The sequence below is a fragment of the Microcebus murinus genome, chromosome 4 (assembly GCF_040939455.1).
Source record: "Microcebus murinus isolate Inina chromosome 4, M.murinus_Inina_mat1.0, whole genome shotgun sequence".
NCBI classification, from domain to species: Eukaryota; Metazoa; Chordata; class Mammalia; order Primates; family Cheirogaleidae; genus Microcebus; species Microcebus murinus.
Window position 1 is genome coordinate 94,194,769 of NC_134107.1, and position 18,390 is coordinate 94,213,158.

General features: G+C 38.4%; 1 protein-coding gene across 1 annotated transcript in view; it reads right to left on the reverse strand.

The window, feature by feature from the left end:
- CADM1 (cell adhesion molecule 1) overlaps window positions 1–18,390 on the reverse strand; it is a 721,502-nt gene that overhangs the window by 43,887 nt on the left and 659,225 nt on the right. Inside the window, exons 4-6 of the mRNA XM_012748005.2 lie at window positions 17,712–17,864; window positions 11,181–11,318; window positions 8,605–8,763 (exon numbers count right to left, since the gene is read on the reverse strand). Coding sequence (XP_012603459.1) covers window positions 8,605–8,763; window positions 11,181–11,318; window positions 17,712–17,864 — 450 coding nt within the window. The remainder of the gene's footprint in view (window positions 1–8,604; window positions 8,764–11,180; window positions 11,319–17,711; window positions 17,865–18,390) is intronic.

Consider the following 18,390-nt stretch of genomic DNA (forward strand, 5'->3'; position numbering starts at 1 on the left):
CACGCAGTATTTATAGGCATATTATCTGACCATACGCAGCTGGGCTATCTTCACACCCAGCCTAGGAACCGAATGAAAGGTCTATGTACCAAGATTCATCCCTGGATGATGGAAACTCACAAATTCTGTCCCCCTTCCTTTGTCTTGGGAAAAAGGAACTTAAGTATTCTCAACAGGTGGAACAGAAACCCTGGGATTCCACTGGCACCTCTAGAACTCCGGGACGTTAAATTCTCCCATGAAGATCCTGACTATAGTATGAATATGTCAAAATACCAAACAATCCAGATGGCTGATTGAATAGCCCAGAGCTCATCATTTATATTTAAATTATGTTCATAAATCAAATGTTATAACCCACCAAATCTTTTCTGAAACGGAACCAACCTCCAAGATTTATTTTTAAGTAATGAGGTAAAAGCCTAGTACATTTTCTGGGGGATCGTTTTACGCTTCGGTTGGTGTTGTAAGGCACAAGGCTAAAAGCCAGATGACACTTGCTACTCAAGTGCAATAACTGTCCTGAAATGTACTGCACAGAATGGCTTAATGTCATTATAAAATGGAACTGCTATATAAAAATAAGAAAAATAGTTAGGTCTGTGCACTTAAGGAACATTACAGTTATAGAGATGGCATCACCAACAGCCAATCAATTAGGTCGAAGGATCTGAGGTTTTCATAATACATTGTAATTTTTTTAAAACCTCATAAAAGATATTTAGCAAGACTGCTACAGCAGACAAAATTTGTTCATTAGTCAAAGTTGCACAGAGGGTTAAATACCAGGAGGCTTTAGGTCACACTACAGTGGCAACCAATTAAAAAAATAATATTAGAAAGACATTTTGATTTGATGAGACTTTCTTTAAATGTACTTTGCTCTCTCTATAAAGGGAAAAAATATATAAAAGGAAACTCTTAGAGAGGTTAGAATGGCTTGCTGGCAGATTACAATTGATTTCATGCCAGTCTGACCTTGCGCCACATTCTGTGATCTTTTGAGAAGATGAAACTCAAGATTCTATAACCTGTATTTTAATTTCCTATGTAAATGAAAAGGCATAGTTTCCTCTCTAGATCCAAACACTAACATATCAGGTTTTTGCATTTCTTAATTTTTAAAAAAAGGACTATGCATTTTCCCTTTGACTGGGATTTCACCCTTCATGTGTAGCAGAGAAGAGGAGAGCTGAGGCAAGGGGGGAAGGCATCCTGCTATCCTGGCAGGAGGTATCCTTGCAGGAGTTCTGTTATCCTAGGGACTCCTTCCACCTTCCCTCTCTTCCTGAGAATTTCTAGATCAGGGAATGGTGGCCATCAAATGCTCTTTGACATGCTTACTGCAACCAGGCCCAAGGGCCTGAGTGCAAATCAGTTCCTGTAACTGAATTTGGGGCACAGGCTCTTCGTGTTTCTTACTGAGATTGCACCCAATATTCTGAAACACCAATGAGTGTGGGATTTGATGCCTGTGGATGACGTGCTGATTGTTTTAAGTTCTACCAGGGAGAACTCAAGGGCAGTGTGGGCACGGATGACATCAGAATGGCTGAATAGACGGTTTGGGTCAGCCGGTGCGCATTCAAGTGAGGAAGCATTGACTGAAGAGTCTTTGTCAATCATGGAGGATTACTGCAGTTTGGAGTAGAACGACAATGCAAGGATTAACCTTAGATTTGGTGAGTATTAGAAGCTGTTTGAGCTCAAAGCAAGAATCAACCCCTACAATATGGCTGTCTAGATTGCTGGGAGAAGACAGCATTGTAACTAAAGGAGGGCAATGTCTAGCAATACAAGGTGATTGGGACTGGGGAGAGAACAGAGTCACACGGAGCTTTCAGAGGAGGTAAAGAGAACATCTTGCAAAAGGCTTGCTTTCTATTGTCATAATAGATTCATGAATAATTTTCACTGCCGTTTATTTTGTTTGTTTGCAAGGTGAAGGACCTCCTGCTGCTACATCTGTTGTATGAATCGTAGTACTTAAACTGCACTTCTTGAGGAGGGCTGAACTACGGTTGTGAGTGGGATGAGTCCAATCTGGAGGGACTGATGTAGGACCCAAGAGCATGCGCCACTTTTCCACAGTACCACACAATCTCCTCTTGTCGCGACTTCCAAGTAGTTTTGTGGCTATTACAATTCCTGTTTACCCAACAGAATCAGATTTTATTCTGCAATGTTGTGGCAGAAAATTATGTTCCCAGTACTTTTAAATGGGGTACATACTCACAGAGTACTCTTACATATCGTGGAAGAAATCTTTCAAATTTGAAAGCAAAAACTGGGCAAGAAAATCCATGTAGATCTGTTTCTCTGGTTAACAGTAAAAAAAAAAAAAAAGGAAATCCTTATAGCAAGATTTTCTGTGCAAGAACATTACCTCTGTAAGATAAGTTTTTTTGTTTGTTTGTTTTGCTTTTTGAATTGCTGGTAACTAGATCAGTACCAGGTCCTGAGGCAGAATAGGCACTCAATGCATATTTGCTGGATGAATGAATGAAGGAGTCAGTGAATGAGAAGAGAGAGAAATATTGGGGCATGGACTTCTACTCTTAGCTCTACTACTGACCAAAAAAAAAAAAAAAAATCAGACCATGAATCCATATCTTAGCCCTCATCACAAAATATAATTAATTGTGTTTTTCTTTTGGCAGGTCGAGCCAGCTCCCCAAATCTGAGGTTCAGCCCAGGTGTTCTGGTTTATGTACTTCTGTTTTACTACATTTATTTAATCTTAATACTTTAAATAAACTACATTTATTTAATCTTAATACCTCTTGTGTATCTCAAAGGAGTATCTTAAGGGAAATAATAAAGAGTGTTGTCTGACTATTCTTTTTAGATTTTTAGATGCCAGCTTCACAACCACTTAACCTTCCACAGAATCAAAATTTGACCTTGAGTTAAAAACCATTAAGTGAAGCATGTACATTAGAAGACTCGTTTCACTGTGTCAGTATCTGATGTCCACAGCCACACAGACACACCTTCTATAAATACATTAGGGTCAGCGAGACGTGGGAAATGGTCTTTAGTGGAACAAACCTCTTTCTGCAGGGTGGGCCTCCAGAAGGCATGTGTGAAGGCATTGGCTTTTCCCCTTAAGGGGTCATGCCAGTCTTGCTCTCAATGTTTTTGTCCAACGTTCACTCTTTGTATTTTGAATATTGGTTATTTGGCCTCCTGCCCTCTTTGGTACTGCAGATTGTGTCGCTAACAGTCTACAGTGCTTACATCATCAGGGACTTGGAAGCACTGTTCCGTGTTAACACAACAAATAATAGGTTAAAAAATTAGCTTCAATCAGGGGTTCTCCATGCCTTGATTATTTCTCACAAGGAATAATAAATACTGAAATAACCTCCCTGAAACTCAATTCACTGCTTTAAAAAAAAATAAAAGGGAGAGTGGGAGGAAGAGCATATTCTGTTGAAAAAGGGACGGGAGATCAGAGGGAAACAGGCCGAATCTGAAAACGCCAGCTATTATGCTTTGAAGAATACAACCTGGGAACAGAATTGATGGGGGAGAATGTGATATAGGAGTTGCTCTTGGAAACTAAGTGCTATCCTCCACTCCAAATAGGAAAGATTTTCCGATTTCCAGGTTTTCCTCTCCTCTTCACTGCAGGGCACTATCGATACCAGAGAAACATTTATTTTGGCACAGATAAAGAACAGGTTTTGATCATCTCCTCAATGCCCAATTTTCCCCCAGTTGAGGGAATAAAAGAAAAAAAAAAAAAAAAAAAACCTACCCTTCTCTGGACCTTGGATGAACAGAACTATGGATTTATAAAATACCTGGCTGCATCCAGTCAATAAAACTCATTTTGAAAATGATGCCCACGTACACGATTAACTGTCAGATGATAATCAGAGCAGGGAAGGCATTCAAACACCCACTTCTGGAGTCTTTGTTTTCATTCTCCCTTTCAAAACTCATCTCTGAATTTTTTTTTTTTCATTTTTTTTTTCCAAATATGCACACATACACAACCCTCGCAAAATGAGGATTTTTGCAAAACACTGTAGAGAGCAATGCTACGATGGGTGAAAGCAAAAGCCACGCAGCAGTAATGCAAGAGCTTCGTGTCTGCCTCCCTCAGAGGAAGGCTTTCCTCCCTTGCGCCCAGCAATCTGAATTCCACACTGAGGGTCACAGCTTCTCTTTGAATCCCCGGCTTATGTCGCTATGTGTTGCCACCTTGATGCTATTTAGACAGTTTTCTTTTAACGCTCAGACGGTGAACTGTTCTCATTTAAACAGGCTTTTATTTGACAAGAGTACATTCCCTCAGATCTGAAGCTCTACTAACCGTGCTACAATCGTATCACGCGCCGCTATAATCAACCATGTTGTAAATTTGGGCAGCACCACCTGTACAGACATTTGCAAGCAAAAATGCACAGGAAGACTGTAGGGTCATATAGCTCGGAACATTAAAAAGCAAAACTGTTCTCTGCATAACATCTAAGGAAAGAGAGCTCTGAGCTCTTCCAGCTTGCGAGCATAATTATTTTCTGTTTTAAACATTTAACTGCGTGCTGCTGCCGTACCCTTGCTGAGTCTCAGAATGCAAGCTAGAAAACTAAGGGCCCTACTGTATGTTCTTCACTCCCAGCAACGTTCCTATGAGAAAACCTTATTAATGAGCTTGCAAACGAGCACCCAACAGGGAAATGTCACAAACAAGAGCGGCTAATGCCCCAGAAAATCAAATAACTGAACACTTGGCTGATTGTGGTGCCTTTCATATTTATAATAAAAAAAGGGGGGGGACTTTAATTCACTGATTCTGAAGGGGTCAACACCTTGCTGAACAAAACAACTCATTTATTTATGTTCAGAAATCTCCAGATGATAAATTACATTGATGTTAATCACTTCAATGCATACTACACAATTAATATCTGTACTCACCGAAAACTTAAGGATTATTAAAAGTATGACAGCATACACATCTAGCTGATTTTTCACATAATTGGGCACAACAATTTCTCTTGGTATCACAAATAAAGGTCCTAACAAACAAACACTGCAAAATTCCGGTTCAGTTAATTAGGACTTAAATCCACAAGACAAAAGCAATTTCAAGTTGTAGCTCAAGCCTTGTCTTCTATGCAATATGGTAGCACTCCATTTTATAGGGAGAAGTGTAACCTTTCCCTTCTTTTTATCCTCCTCCCCTTTTTCCCTGTCTTATTTAAAGTAAGATAATTTAGTGACATATAATGCAGATTTTCATTATTCGTTTCTTTTTTAACATTATTTTTTAAAAGGATATAATTTATACAGAATTCAAATCCATTATCTGTCATTTAGCCCTGTTCATATCCTGGTTAATATCTATTCGTCTAAGATGAGGTAGAGAGAAGTTTCCATAAACCTTCAAGGAGCAAAGTGGACCAGGGTTAAACCAAGTGAGCATACTTAATACCAATCATATAGGGTAAGATTTGACCCCAAGATCGTCTTATTTACCCCAGGTAGAATCTGAGGTCCATGGGTGGGATCAGTAAGTATTTCCTGGTGACAACCTATTGATTACCACTGGTAGCATAAGAAATCTTTTTAGGTGGCAAAGGACAAGATAGTAAAAGAATAGTTCTACATTTATTTTAATGCTTGTTAGACATGATATACATAACACATAAAATCAGTAATTTAATAGATATTTTTACATTGGTCCTGATTAGGTTAAAGCAATAAAGTGCCTTAAAGAAAAATTCTAAATGAGGTAAAACTACAGATGATTCATGAATATGGCAAAACTTGTGAAAGTGGCCCTCAAATAACTGAAGTTAGGAAAACTCTGAGGGGTAAAATGTACTTCTTAGATTATAAGAGAAATATGGTGACCATATGATTTTATTCATCTTTTTTCTAGGTCTATAGCTATCTAGGGATTTCTATTAAAAGGGTCAATGATCCCAAAAGGGTTAAAAACTGCTGACTTCAAGGGTTTGGGTCAATTTAAAAATAGGGGTGTAATGTTCTCCTTATGGGACATCCAAAATAATTCAACCTCCATTGGCTATGGAACAAAGGGTTCTAAGCATCTCATGTATTCAAGCATCTCCTCTTTCCACATGGCCATCAAGGGATGGTGCTGCTTGTCTGCAAAGACAGGACAGCTATGGGGGACTGGAGAGGAGCCACCAGTAGTACTGGCCAATGGCAGGTCAGACTTTAGGGCCCAATGACTGCGTGCTTCAGGCCTCTGGCGCATGAGCAGAGCGGCTGGTGCTCCAGGAGAGTAAAGCTGGCAGGAAATGATGGAGAGAGAATTCCAATCATGTTTGAAGAAGCTACTTAAGGAATTCCTGGCTGACTCTGCAAAGTTCTCAATAGTGTTCTAGGACTGGAGGGTAGTGAACTGTCAGGTGACTTTCTTGAGCATAGAAGGCCTTATTTAACATTTCAAACCAGACCCTGAATTCCCATTCAGATTAATATAGTGCTTTGTAATTCTTAACTTTCTTTAAAAAAGATTATTTTTGTTCTACATGTATTCAAAAAATGGCATATCAAGGACAAAATATTTGTATGACTTATATTGAATAAAAGAACAGAGAGTCTCCCACAAAAAGGTGCTATGTTAGAGTGAAACAATCCATTGGTGCATCCTCATTTCTGGAAGGCATCAGAGTCACCTTCCGACAGTTCGGGGCTAGTCGTACTTTTGTTTAAGTCAAATGGATTCGATATGGAGCCTTACTCCTTTCCTTGGAAGGACAAATTTCACTTGAATCTACAGAATATGGAAGACAAAGCTTATAAAGGATCATCATTGAGTTTTCCAATGGGTAGGAGGTATAGCGCTTGAAATATTTTGTATTTGGGAATGAGTGTAATTTTGCAGGTGGGTGGGGCTATATTCTATTTAAAAGATATTCTGGGAAAATACTAAAAGAGTTTAGGGGTGGAAACTGGGGGAATATCTTCTCAGGATTCACAAAGGAGCTAATGTATTATTAAAGCTAATGGGCCCCTACAAGGAAAGTTAATGGATATTAAGTTTGCTTAAATGAATTAGATATTAACAAAGTCACAAGAAATCTACTATCTGCTAATTTAGATAATATCTGATCATTTCTGTTTTCCATTATAGGGACATTACACCACAATAGTTTTAGTGATATGAAAATTATAAGCATGATGCCCATAATGAAGCTATATAATGAAGTAGATGAAATGAATTAACAAGAAAAACCTGCATTATGTAATGTTAAATTGAGCCAAGCTCACAGAGTAAGGAAAGGCTAGAATGGGATGGTCTCTTAGAAGCAATGTTTTTTATAACCCTGCTCCCCTGTCTTGCTCAGGCAAGTTAAAAACATGATATGGACTGTATTGGGTTGAATGGTGTCCCCCAAAGATATGTCCACATTTTAAATCCTAGAACCTGTGAATGTGGCCTAATTTGGAAAAAGGGTCTTTGCAGATGCAATTAACTTAAGGATCTTGAGAGGAGACCATTCCAGATCACCTGGGGGGGCCCTGCATCCAGTGACAAGTGTCCTTATAAGAAACCCACAGAGGAGAGAGACACAGAGAAGAGGAGTCAGTTATGTGAAGCCAAAGGCAGAGAATGGAGTTATGAAGCCACAAGCCAAAGAACTCCTGGAGCCCCCGAAGCTGAAAGAGGCAAGAACGGATCTTCCCCTAGAGTCTCTGGAGGGAGTGCAGTCCTGCTGATTTTGGACTTCTGGCCTCCAGAAGTATGAGAGAATAAATGCCTGTTGTTTGAAGCCACCAGTTTGTGGAAACCCTAGGAAACCCATCCACAGAGGGTGATGCTTTTGCTTCATATACACCAAATCACTAGCACCCCAACCAAACTCCTGTAACGTTTTCACTATGCATACCCAACTATCACCTGGAACTTTTCAGAGGCCAAGTTATAGAAGCCTTTTGATAAAAGTGAGAAGCTTGCTACTTGGCCACTACATTGGCACAAAAATGATTTGTGCAGAAAAGAGATTTTTTTCCTCTTAAGTGGAAGGGTCCACAGGGGATGAGGAGAATGTATTCAGTCCACAGTATTCAGGGCACAGTAAGGAGACAATCTCCCTTGCTATGATCTAGCTGTATTGACAAAGCCATCAAGATTGTGGCAATGATTCCAAAGAGTTTGACTTTTCAACTCATTGCTATGATTTAAGGCAAAATGGAAGGGAACATGCATTTTAAAACAAAATGCTGACGTAGAATGGGAATAAAATCCCTTCTAAAAAAAATTAGTACTTACTATGAGATTATAAAAAGGGGGGAAAATTACCTTAGATTTTGATGTTAGAAATAACAGTAGTCTATATTCAAAGAAATTAATTAATTCGGTCATATGTTGGAACAGATTGGAATTATTTCACTTTTATATTTGGGTTAAATATAGTGTTTTCAAATCTTCATCGGCACTTTGTAAAATGGCAATATGGTATTTCAGAAAGATAATCCTTTGATTATTTTTCTACCAAGACAAGATAAAAACTCAATCTATGCTATAGAAAATGAAGGCATCTAACAAATGGTATCTGAAATGTTTTTATGCAACTGCTACTCTGTGCCCTCAGAGTAAGATACTCGGGTACTCACACTGCACTTCTAGATACCGCTGGGTCTGCAGGTTTCCAGTGACTGCAGGGTGTTCCACCTGACAGATTACCGGGACCCCATCGTCCTCCTTGTGCACCTTTAGCATCAGCTGACTGGTCACCGTGTACATGTCTGACCACTCTTCCACCTCCGATTTGCCTGAGGGGCAGAGAATGTATCAAGAAGCCAGAGTTAGGTGAATCTGTTATTACACACCCTCCCCTTTCTCCCACATCCCAACATTGCTATTTTAATGAATGTCTATGGAGGTCACTTGAGATGAGGGTAATCTGTGGATAGTTAACTGACAAAATGATTATTTCCTTTAATTTCCTACTTTTCAACCTTGCAGAATAGTATTTAAGATATACTTCAACCCCAAATAATATACACTATTTTTACTGAAATATATTACATATGTTCCTTCTATCTTAAACCCTCCCACAAAAACTCAGCTGTAAGTCGAAACATTTTTAACATCTGGCTGCGCAATGTATTCAAGAGGAGAAAAAGAAAAGTGCTTTTCATCCCTACAACCATCTGAACTTGAAATATCTACTAGGCTGTCATGCCATTTAACAATTCCAGGACATCATCCAAATCCCCTAAGTAATTCAATCAGCGGTAGAGATATAAACAACCCCCTTTGCCTACCCCCATCATCAACAATTAAGAGAGAAAGTAACTAAATGGATTTACATAATTGAAATTGTAATTGAAATGTTTAAACTCTGAGACTTTTGGAAGACCACAAAAATGCAGTGGCAGTGGGCTAGAGCAAAGTAAGATACAGGGCTTTGGGCCAGAGGGAGACACGTCCAAGAACACCCAGAAAAGGAGGGAGGAGGCTTCCGGATGGGATGAATAGGCCAAGCCAGTCCCTTCCTGAACTCAGCACTCCCAGGAACACGGCACACCATTAACTTTCTTTTAATGTTTTGTACTTATCGGTACACATTTAATGGCTCAATTCACTTAGACAGAAAGGCAGAGAGGAAATGAGAAACTCTTTCCTTCCAAAACCATACCTAGAAAATAGGAGATTAAAACAGAACAAGCTTTTTGAAACTTAAGCTGTTATATATAGATTTATCTGTTTCCTGATATAGATTTCTCTATCCCCTTTCTAAAAGGGCTTATTCTTTTCTTCCTTACACTCTTTATTTAACAAGTGCATATACAGCACTTACCTTGGCCCAGGTATTAGCTAAATGCTTTACAAATATTCACTCATTTCACCTTCATAAGAACCCCATAAGGTATGTGACATCATCATTCCCATTTTAGAGGAAACTGAGGCACATAGCTAGCATTTCTGTTAAATAGCTAGAGAAGGTCAGCCCCTGAGTCTTTTGCCAAGGGTTTTTTTTTTTTTTTTTTTTTTTTTTTGAGACAGAGTCTTGCTTTGTTGTCCAGGCTAGAGTGAGTGCCGTGGCGTCAGCCTAGCTCACAGCAACCTCAAACTCCTGGGCTCAAGCAATCCTGCTGCCTCAGCCTCCCGAGTAGCTGGGACTACAGGCATGCGCCACCATGCCCGGCTAATTTTTTATATATATATCAGTTGGCCAATTAATTTCTTTCTATTTATAGTAGAGACAGGGTCTCGCTCTTGCTCAGGCTGGTTTTGAACTCCTGACCTTGAGCAATCCGCCCGCCTCGGCCTCCCAAGAGCTAGGATTACAGGCGTGAGCCACCGCGCCCGGCCTTGCCAAGGGTTTTAATTGCAGGGCAAACTTGAAAAGGAAGGAATTGGAATGCTGACATACATAAGGGAATTAACTGATAAAAATTGGTTAAACAGGGTATATGCTTTATCCTTTATTTAATGCAACAGCCGAAGTGGCAGGTATTTGAGGATCCAGGAATTAAACATGGGATGGGCCAGAACTGGGGGTAACACCAACAGAGCAGGGATAAAGAGCTGCCTGTACTGCCATCACAAAATCAGAGACTTTGCACAAGAATAGGCTGTTGAATTGGGCCACTAAATTACAGGTTTCACAAGAGAGTTGGTCTCTGTAAATTCACAATTAAAATAAAATTCTTAGTCCACTTCATGCAACCATTCTTGCAGGAAAGCATATAGGCAACACAGCTGATAGTGCAATAGATGTCAGCATGATGTGGAATTCATCATGTGAAAGACCGTTTGACATTTAAAAAGATGTATACAATAAGAATTTGGGGTTTTGACCCACTCACGGTCTCTACAAAGATACAGTAAAAGCAACGAGAATTGAGGGTACACATATAGACAGCCTGAGCTTAGGGTAAACCCCTAATAGAAGTTCTTCCTGGCACAAAGAATTCTAGTATACAGCATTAGTTCTTTCTGGGCACCTGAGTAGAACAACAGATATCACCACAGAATGAAGATACGAATTAGAATACTAAAGTGCTGTTATGCTTTGGCCTCAGACATATTTAATATTTAGCCATTGATTATAAACCATATCTAAATGAGTACTCTTGTTTCAGGGGCATATTTTTGTATTTGTCTTTAATTTCCACAAAGGCATACCTGCTAGAATCAAGTGCTAACTAACTACTTCAGTACAGGGCAATCTGCATCTTACCTTTCAGCTCCGTGTTCCCCTTGAACCATCTGATAGTTGTGGCTGGTTTGCTGGCCATGGCAGTGCAGTTGACTTCAATCTCCTCACCTTCCACGGCAGTGTCTTTCTGGATATCGATCATCAGGTTACGTGGTGGGACTGCAAATTAAACACATGTGCTTTATAAACACAGAATCCATTTCTGGATGTATTCTTCTCTTCATTGGAAACTAGCTCTATTGCTATCAAAAAGGAGATAATTAATGGACATTCCTGATGAGAATTTAAAACACACTGTCATGGAGGAAAGGGGGAGAAGAAATGTCAAGTGATCACCAAATAAAGGGAATTATGCAAAATCTGCAAAATCAGTTAATATAGAATTTCTCTCCTAAATATGCCTTATAAAATGACCAGTCTCCCACTCCTACATTATCATTGACCAACTTATAACAATATAGATATTAGCCACCAATTGGTCATTAGAAAATTGACCAGAAAGTGAATATAAAAGAGGAGTACATACTACTGAAATTATCACCCAGAAGCCCGTAAAAGCAATATTTCTCCCTGAATTCAACCTTTGCATTTCAATCTTCAAATGAAAGATTCCAGCAAAGATAAAAAACTTTGAGTCCCTTAAAACAATCACTCATACGCAGAAAAATTGTGCCTCAGAACCAGATTCATTTAATTAAAATGATTCATAGAGATCCAGAATATAATCTTGACCTCTGATGCACAGTGTAGTAATAAAATCCTTTGGATATGAAGATGCAGTAATATAGGAAATGCCAATTGGTTTGAAATGATTTTCTATATTCTAAATTCCTATGTTCCAGATTTTAGAAATCAAAGGCAAGAGACTTGAGTGTTTGCAAATAGATTTAATATATCAGAATTAAAACAACCCTTCTGTGAGTATATTAAATATATATGGGAAAAAATGGTCAAGATAAAAGATTTGGGGGCTGAAATGCTGAATATTGAATCAAGAGTATGTAGCATGATGGTGGTGATGATGATGATGATGAAAATATATTATCTTTTATGAAACCGAGTTGACATTGAAACTTCATAGAAGGTGCAACCTTATCCCAAGACTGAGGCTCTTGAAATAAAAATCAGTAAGAATACCGAATTCAGTAGAGTGAATCTAAGAATATGTGTCCTGACCACCATGAATAAGCAAAGACAGTTCTGAGACTTATGATTAATAAGTTTCTCAACTCAGAAGAGAAACAAGAAATTAAATATGTATAAACATGCCATCCTGATGATCAAGTTGAATAATAAATCTCTGATACTGCTTCAATAAATTATGGGATTAAACCATGTATTTGGGATTTCCAACTGTTCTAGTCCAACGTGAAAATTCTGCCCACGGGAAGACTTTTACACTGAATAGGAGCAGATGGAAAATTCCCGTAGAGAATGACAGAAAAGTAAAAGTAAAATGATTTGTTGCATATATTTCCCCAGCAAGATAGTGTGGTGGTGTAACTACTAGAGCAAAAGCGTCCCTCTTATTTGTTCCCTGTATACAAGGAAAAACTACATATTTGCTCACTTGGATATGTTGCTATTAAATAATATGATATGGTACAAATGAGTAGTTAAACATGGCAAAGAACTACCCTAACTCATAAGTTAGGGTAGCAAGCAAAAAGAGAGATAACATCCAATTTGAGTTGTGCATCTGCTAGCATTTTAAGAGACACAGGAAGGCAGTGACAAAAGAAATGGGATGGCTTCAGCTGGCTGTGTCCTTTCTGTAGTTTATCCATGCTAGACGACACACAGGTAAGTTATAGATTTTCATCACACGTACCTAGACAGTTGATAGGGAATGTTTAGGACCAACACATACTATTGCACTCTAGTGCAGTATAATAGGAATATTGAAAAATGCTATTGTGAGATCAAATATCTGAGGACAAGATTGTCCAAGCTGAAAGAAAGTAAGACCTTGGTAAGCAACGAAGAAGAGTATAAGAGGAAATGAACTTTTACAACTGAGGAGTAAAAGACATAGGAATGTCTTCTCAACAGATGAAAGAATGAAAAATCGAATAAAAATAATACCTTTCAAGGTCCAGACAAAAATAAAAATACTGTAATGAAAATAATTTTTGATGTTGACATACGCAATGGCTTTCAGTGAGAACTGTAATTGAGTAATGTAACTGATGGGGTATGAATTTCAGGAAGGACATGACAAAGGGCAGATAGCTAACACTACTGACAATCCTGGAAATCCCTACAGAATGTGGCAGAGCAGATCCCACTTTATCTGTAGTTCTTTGGGAGGAACACTTTGATGGTCACTCGGGGGAAACCTGGGAATCCTCTTAATGGGACAGATCCAGGAGTTGTTACAAAATTCTGCTATGTGTCACTGTCAAGTCTTAATGGAATTTAGCCTCAAACATCTTCTGTCAGATAGTTGTTGCCTGTCTTACTGGGTGTCTTTCCTTCACTCACTTGCTTCTTGTGCTGCGCCTGAAAACACCTTATCTCTCACCTCAGGCTTCTCCTAACCTCCAGTTCCTGTTCATCTTCAACGGCTTTTTGTGATGGAAAGTGCTCATTCCTCTGCTTGGTCATAAAGATGATGGTACATTCTTTTCATATTATCAATAATGTCTGCTGGTTCAAAGTAAGGAAATAAAAAGGGACAGGTACAGATAAAGACAGAGGAAAATTCACTGTCTCCTCTAGATTTTGTTTGGGGGCTAAGAGCTTGATGGCTTGATGGGCAGCTAGGCCCTCTCATCTGGATTTCTTACTGTTTGGTATTATGCATGTTAATTCCCCCTCTATTGCAACAGATACGCTCTAATGTTCTATAAACCCTTTGGAGTGAGTCCTGGACCAATGCTAGTTCCTGGGACTATTTGCCTGAAGAGTTGACATCATCTTTAAGTCTATGGCTAAAGGAAAAAAGTAGGGAAACTTCAAAAGCATTGGAAAATATGTCCAGTGGAGAAAATAAGGGACTTCTATATTGTTGAGATCATCATCCTGAGAAATAGCTGAATGATTTTTTTCCAAGTTCATAAATAGTTTTCTCAAGATTGTGAAGAGTATTTCTGATCTTTGCTAAGATTAGAAGAAATAGGCAAGTATAGTGGGAGTTGTTTAGTTTATAAATATAAAATAAAATCTAATATGTGAGTCATGATGGTTTATTGATATGTTATAAAGTTGACTTCTCTCAGATATTTTTTAAGAGCAAGAAAGCTTTGGAAAATATAAATGAGGCGATTTAAATCTGTCTTTCTGAAAAAAGAGGGTGGGACCAGAAAATCTTAAAATTTATTTTAGTCTATCAATTCTACCCTGTTTTCCCTTTAACTTCATAATGTCTACTCTAATACAAAAGAGGTTAGTAAAGTATAAAATCCATTTATAAGAAAAATGAATTAAAGCCGTTGCTAACCAGAGAATACACTTACACACGGTCCACTAAACAGACACATTTAGTAAAAGATGCCTGCAGCCATTAATGAAAATAACCAAAGATATTTCTAAGGAGGTGCATATAGATGAAAACCTGAATGAAAATCACATAGAGGAAAATACGAGAAAATAGCAATGAAATGTCAAGGTTCTTCTCAGCTAACCTCAAATCTATAAGAGAGCTAATTATAAATATTACGCCTACAACATTTAACAAAAATCAGCAATATCAAGATGAGTCAGATTAATTACAACAAAAGAGGAGGCTTAAAGCTGATCAGTATGTGAAATCTCACTCCAAGACCCTTTAAAATAATTAGGTTCTCCTGTTCCTGGAATCTTAAGAGTGAACACTAATCTTAGAAGGACAGGACTGTGATAATATTGGCTACTATTATCAGTAACTATATTAATCTTAAAGCAGTGTATTCTCTCTCTTGTTCATCTCCTCTCATGAACAGTAGTATAAAGAGAGTCCTACAATGTGTTCTGGGGAAAGAAACAAACTCATCACAAGTGGAAGTGAATGAATGAATTTCCTAAAAGGCACCCACATACATGCAAAGTATCAGGAGCATTTTCAAATTTTACATGGATGAGATAGAATAGCATAGATAACATTAACAAATACCTATCTCTATAATTTATAATTATGCTGAAATTTTTGCTGAATGCACCAAATACCTAATAGACATGCACTAAAATGAGCATCTTCAACCTATCAACAAGTTTGACAGCTGTATAAGTATATATGGAGTCCTTTTCACAGAACTGTAGATAGCAACCAAGATGCTAATGTCATTCTTCATTCATTATAATATCTGAAAACTCGAAACCTTAGGAGAAAGGTTTGAAAGTACGAGTATCGGTGGAAATTGTCAGATTTTGGAAAATGAAAGACTCAAACACTGATGACAACAATTTTGCTCTGTCAAGGAATCCTAGAGTAAATTCAATGGAAAGAATATTAAATGAATGCATAATATCTGCAAAAAAGAACATCTACTACTTTTGATACTTGAAAGCATTACTTTCAAGTATATTTAAGTTAATGCTTGTATAAAATATAAGCAGGAAATTATTACTTCTAGAATAATCAGGCCTCCAAAAGGATTATAGGTATGATGCCTTTCAAAATCCTAGTGCTGGTATGCTGACTCCTAAGCACAAGGTGTATTCATAGTCAAACTGGTCCAATGCAGTAGTTCTGGGAAAAAATGTACCAGTCACTAGAAAACAATAGGCAATAGTAACTGCTTGCCAATGGCCAGATGTAACCCAGAGAACAAAAGATGTGTGCATTCAGGGAAAAAAAATCATGAAATAGGAGCATTCAGGATTTAATTATAAACCACCTAAACTAGAAGATCCAAGGTTGTGAGATAGAATAGTAAGGTCTGTTTCAAATTCCAAGATTCTTGATTCTTGCGGAGTGCTTTGTAACCTGGACAAGATGGTTAGCCTCTGTTATCATCATTTTTCTTTTGTGAAACCAAGATGTAAATACTTAAAGGTATATAGAGTAAAATACTCTGAAAATTCAGAACACTACAAATACATTCCATTTCATTGCCAACTGTCACTTTTGTGGAAATGCCATAAACAATGGTGGGTCAATGGATGGACATGTGGATGGTTATTTTGAAGTCCATGAAGCTAATGACTTACTCCAATAAGCAAATAGTGTTTTTAAATACTTCTACAAAAGCAAGCAGACGGAAAACTTTAAATTTATGCTTGTGAATTTGGTTCATCTGCAAAACACCAAAATAGCCATTCCTGCGAAACCTCTTATGCTTACTATTTCTGCAGGTCTAACACAGGTTGAAACCACAATCATGACAAATATCAACAGCTAAAAGCCATCTGTCAGTAAACACAGACCACATTAAAAATTGTATGGACAGACTTTCAACATGACTTTCTAAAATCAGTACCCCTCTTGTCTAGAGCATATATGTAAGCTTCAGGGACATGTTTTAACTTAATGAACAAAAAAAATATTTTCTCTTTTACAGCTGTGTTTAAATAGAGTAATGAGGCAGCAGCTCAATATGTACATCCATAAATACATATATGTGCACACATCCCAAGCAAAAATGTCCTTCATATTTATCTTTCCTCTTTAATCTTCATATCATTACACCGAAAAGCTGCAGTCTGCCGCCTCAAATAGACTTTGATTCATCATCTTCCTGAAGGTGTAAATCAGAGATCTTGCCTCACGCTATAATGTACGTCCTTGAAAATTCAGTTTCAAAACTCCAGATCAGCTGGTGTTATGCACAGGCATAGATGTTTGTCTAAAAGGTGACTAATTCAGACCACCTCAACCTAGGAATATCTGTTGACTATATCAAAATATAAACACGGAAACCCAGCTACCGGGATTTTGCTGAAAATCACAATCTAGTGATCATAATATCATAAATGAAGACACACAATTTACTAGAGTTGCACCTAGCAGCCTGTTGACAGTTCTGTGCTTATTATCAGTTAAGGAACTCTTAACTCTTTTATGTCCAATTGCAATTTGTGGCAAAGTATGTGTTCATGTTCATGCGGTACGATTTTTACAGCATACATAATAGAGGATAAGCAATAAATAAGGCTATAAGTAAAGGCAAAGAAAAGGAGGTGAACAATATTAAAATGAGGCTGTAACTCAAAAGGAAAAATGATTACATGGATTTTGTAACAGAACTCTGCCATGGGGTGCAGATTTGGTAGCCCACCTCCCCCTCTCCCACACAGAAGGAAAAAAAAGTCCCCGATAGTTAGAAGCAATAACATTTCATGTGGTGAGTGATTCATTTGAGGGCTTTAAATTCTCTTGATCTTTGCTTCTGAAGCTTGAGGTTTGAAACCCAAGAGCAGGTGGAATCTATAAAGACTGCTGATTGCCATTCCTTAGAGCATTTGGTAAAATAGGCTATTTTTAAAATTCAGCAAGATGGGCGGTGATTCTTCCTAAAACAAGTCTGAACAGTAAAATCCACTATTAACCTTTTCCTTGCTGCGGGAAGCCATCTGGTGGCAAGGGCCACCCCCAGCCCATTTCCTGGGATAAGCCCCACGTGCATTTCTTACCCAGGACCGTGATGGTGGTGTAGCTTTCCTGCGGGGGGTCAGTGTAGAGCTGGCAAAAGTACCTCCCTTCATCAGAAATTGAGACGTTTGTCAATGACACTTTGAGTTCACTGCTAGAAAAATTCAGCAACTGAAACCTGCTGTCCTTCAAAGCTGTGAAACAAAACACAGAATTAGTGATTGTGAGAAAGACAATGCACAGACTATTTTCCTCAATTAGGCGAGGAAAAAGATGGCTAGAAAGGCAGCTAAAAAGCAGAAAAATAATGTTTTTATTTTTTTAAGAGACAGGGTCTCCCATATCACCCAGGCATTAACTCCTGGGCTCAAGGGAGCCTGTCACCTCAGCCTCCCAAGTAGCTAGGTCTATGGGTGCATGCCATGATGCCTGGCTAACTTTCAAATTTTTCAGAGGTAGAGTCTCACTATGTTGCCCAGGCTGGTCTCACATTCTTGGCCTCAAGTGATCCTCCCACCTCAGCCTCCTGAGTAGCTGGAACTACAGGAGTGAGCCACCACGCCTGGCTCTTTGTACATCTTGAGTTATTATTTTGAGCTTTTATGATCACTTTGTGTCGACAAATAACCCTGTCCAAAGAAAACTTATGCACAGGGGTAACATGTGTGAGTGAGTACACACATACTTACACACCCACACACACCCCTACCTTGGCACAAT